Source organism: Cyprinodon variegatus, unplaced genomic scaffold (assembly GCF_000732505.1).
Source record: "Cyprinodon variegatus isolate N-32 unplaced genomic scaffold, C_variegatus-1.0 Scaffold984, whole genome shotgun sequence".
NCBI lineage: Eukaryota > Metazoa > Chordata > Actinopteri > Cyprinodontiformes > Cyprinodontidae > Cyprinodon > Cyprinodon variegatus.
The window spans coordinates 120,295-122,129 of NW_015151437.1; the positions used below are offsets into that span (position 1 = coordinate 120,295).

The 1,835-nt window shown below is 47.6% G+C and overlaps 1 protein-coding gene across 3 annotated transcripts in view; it reads right to left on the bottom strand.

The window, feature by feature from the left end:
* Positions 1 to 1,835, bottom strand: part of dgkz (diacylglycerol kinase, zeta) — a 100,160-nt gene that overhangs the window by 21,346 nt on the left and 76,979 nt on the right. For all 3 annotated transcript variants that reach the window (XM_015399048.1, XM_015399047.1, XM_015399050.1), the window contains exons 18-19: positions 1,269 to 1,342; positions 431 to 542 (exon numbers count right to left, since the gene is read on the bottom strand). In XM_015399048.1, coding sequence (XP_015254534.1) covers positions 431 to 542; positions 1,269 to 1,342 — 186 coding nt within the window. The remainder of the gene's footprint in view (positions 1 to 430; positions 543 to 1,268; positions 1,343 to 1,835) is intronic.

Genomic DNA, 1,835 nt, shown 5'->3' on the forward strand with positions numbered 1-1,835 from the left:
ATATATATATATATATATATATATATATATATATATATATATATATATATATATATATATATATATATATATATGCATGTTTTTTAATATCTTCCCATTTGTGATTCATTTAGAACCCGTATTTATATCTTCTAAATGTTTGTTTATTTAGAAATGTTAATCTACTAAAATCATATATTTTGCAAATATATAAATACAAAAATTATGAATAGAGTAATTGAATATTAAAATGATAGATAGGTGCAGCCAGTCATGCGCAGGGGGAACACGTGACATCACGTAGGTTGAGGTTTGATAAAGACTGGAGCCAGACTGCATGGTGATCCGGAACTCGTCTAGATCCGGAACAGAACGGATCTAGACTAGGTATGGACTGACAGATCTAAGGTGGGAGCAGACAGAACCTGGTCCAGATGGACCGTGACCTCACCAGAGAAGTCATGGTGAAGCCGATGACCTCGATGCAGCCGTCGTCGTGACGCTGAGGTTCGAAGTCCTGACTGTCGCTGGGGTTCCCCCATGGTGTGGTACCGGCACAGTACCTGCAGCATAACACACAGAAAGGGTCCGATTGGGTTTGGCACGTCCACTTCTAATGCTGCGAGCAAAGATGGCTGAGCTTCATCAATCGAGATATGCATTCATCCAGTTTTTACCCATCCAATATAATACCTGGGCTGAGCGGATCTCAACATCAACAGTTTTAAAAAAAGTAAACAAATGAATACAGCTATAAAAAGACTTTAAATTATTTATTAACAAATTAGCAGCAAAAAGAAAGAAATAACAGTTTCATGTAATAATAATAATAAAAAAATCAAACTAATAATTGAACTTTATTGATCTCACTTTGGAGAAATTCCCCTCTGCATTTAACCCTTGGGGAGCAGTGGGCTGCCACTGTGCGGCGCCCTGGGAGCAGTGTGGGGTTAAGGGTCTTGCTCAGAGACCCATAATGGAGCCAGTGGGGATTGAACCAGGTACTTCCAACCTCTAACCACTAGGCCAACACTCCCCATGTGAAGTGGACTGGATTGGACCTCTGATATCCGATCCAGCTAATCGCTCAGTTCAAAGCCGATCCAGGCAGCAGATCGGTGCATCTCTACATCACAGACCTGCTGTGCTGATTTTCCCACACACAAAGTTAACAATAGAAGCTCTGAGAGGAACTCAGAGATGTTTCTCTTTATCAGCAGAAGATCAGCTCTGGAGTTCTGATGTCTGTCTGTAAAAACCCAAAGATTTCTGCTCGACACTCAGAATACCTGGGAATGTTGAGGAAGAGGAGGCACTGCAGCTTCATGTCCTGGACTTTGGCTGTCAGATCGGTTCCGTCACACTGAGGAGAAACACAAACAGCCGAAGCCGGAGAGCGGTTAGAGTCCGAGGACGGCCATGTTCTACAGAACACCTGTAAATATCAGCAGGAAACAAAACGCCCATCTATTTAATCAGAGGGCCTGAACCCAGTCACAAGGCCCGAACCCCGGTCACAGGGCCCGGACCCCGGTCAGAGGGCCCAGACCCCAGTCAGAGGGCCCGAACCGTGTCAGAGGGCCCGAACCCCGGTCAGAGGGCCCGAACGCGGTCAGAGGGCCCGAACCCCAGTCAGAGGGCCCGAACCGTGTCAGAGGGCCCGAACCCGGTCAGAGGGCCCGAACCCCAGTCAGAGAGCCCGAACCCGGTCAGAGGGCCCGAACCCCAGTCAGAGGGCCCGAACCGTGTCAGAGGGCCCGAACCCCAGTCAGAGGGCCCGAACCGTGTCAGAGGGCTCGAACTGTGTCAGAGGGCCCGAACCGTGTCAGAGGGCACGCACCCCAGTCAGAGGGCCC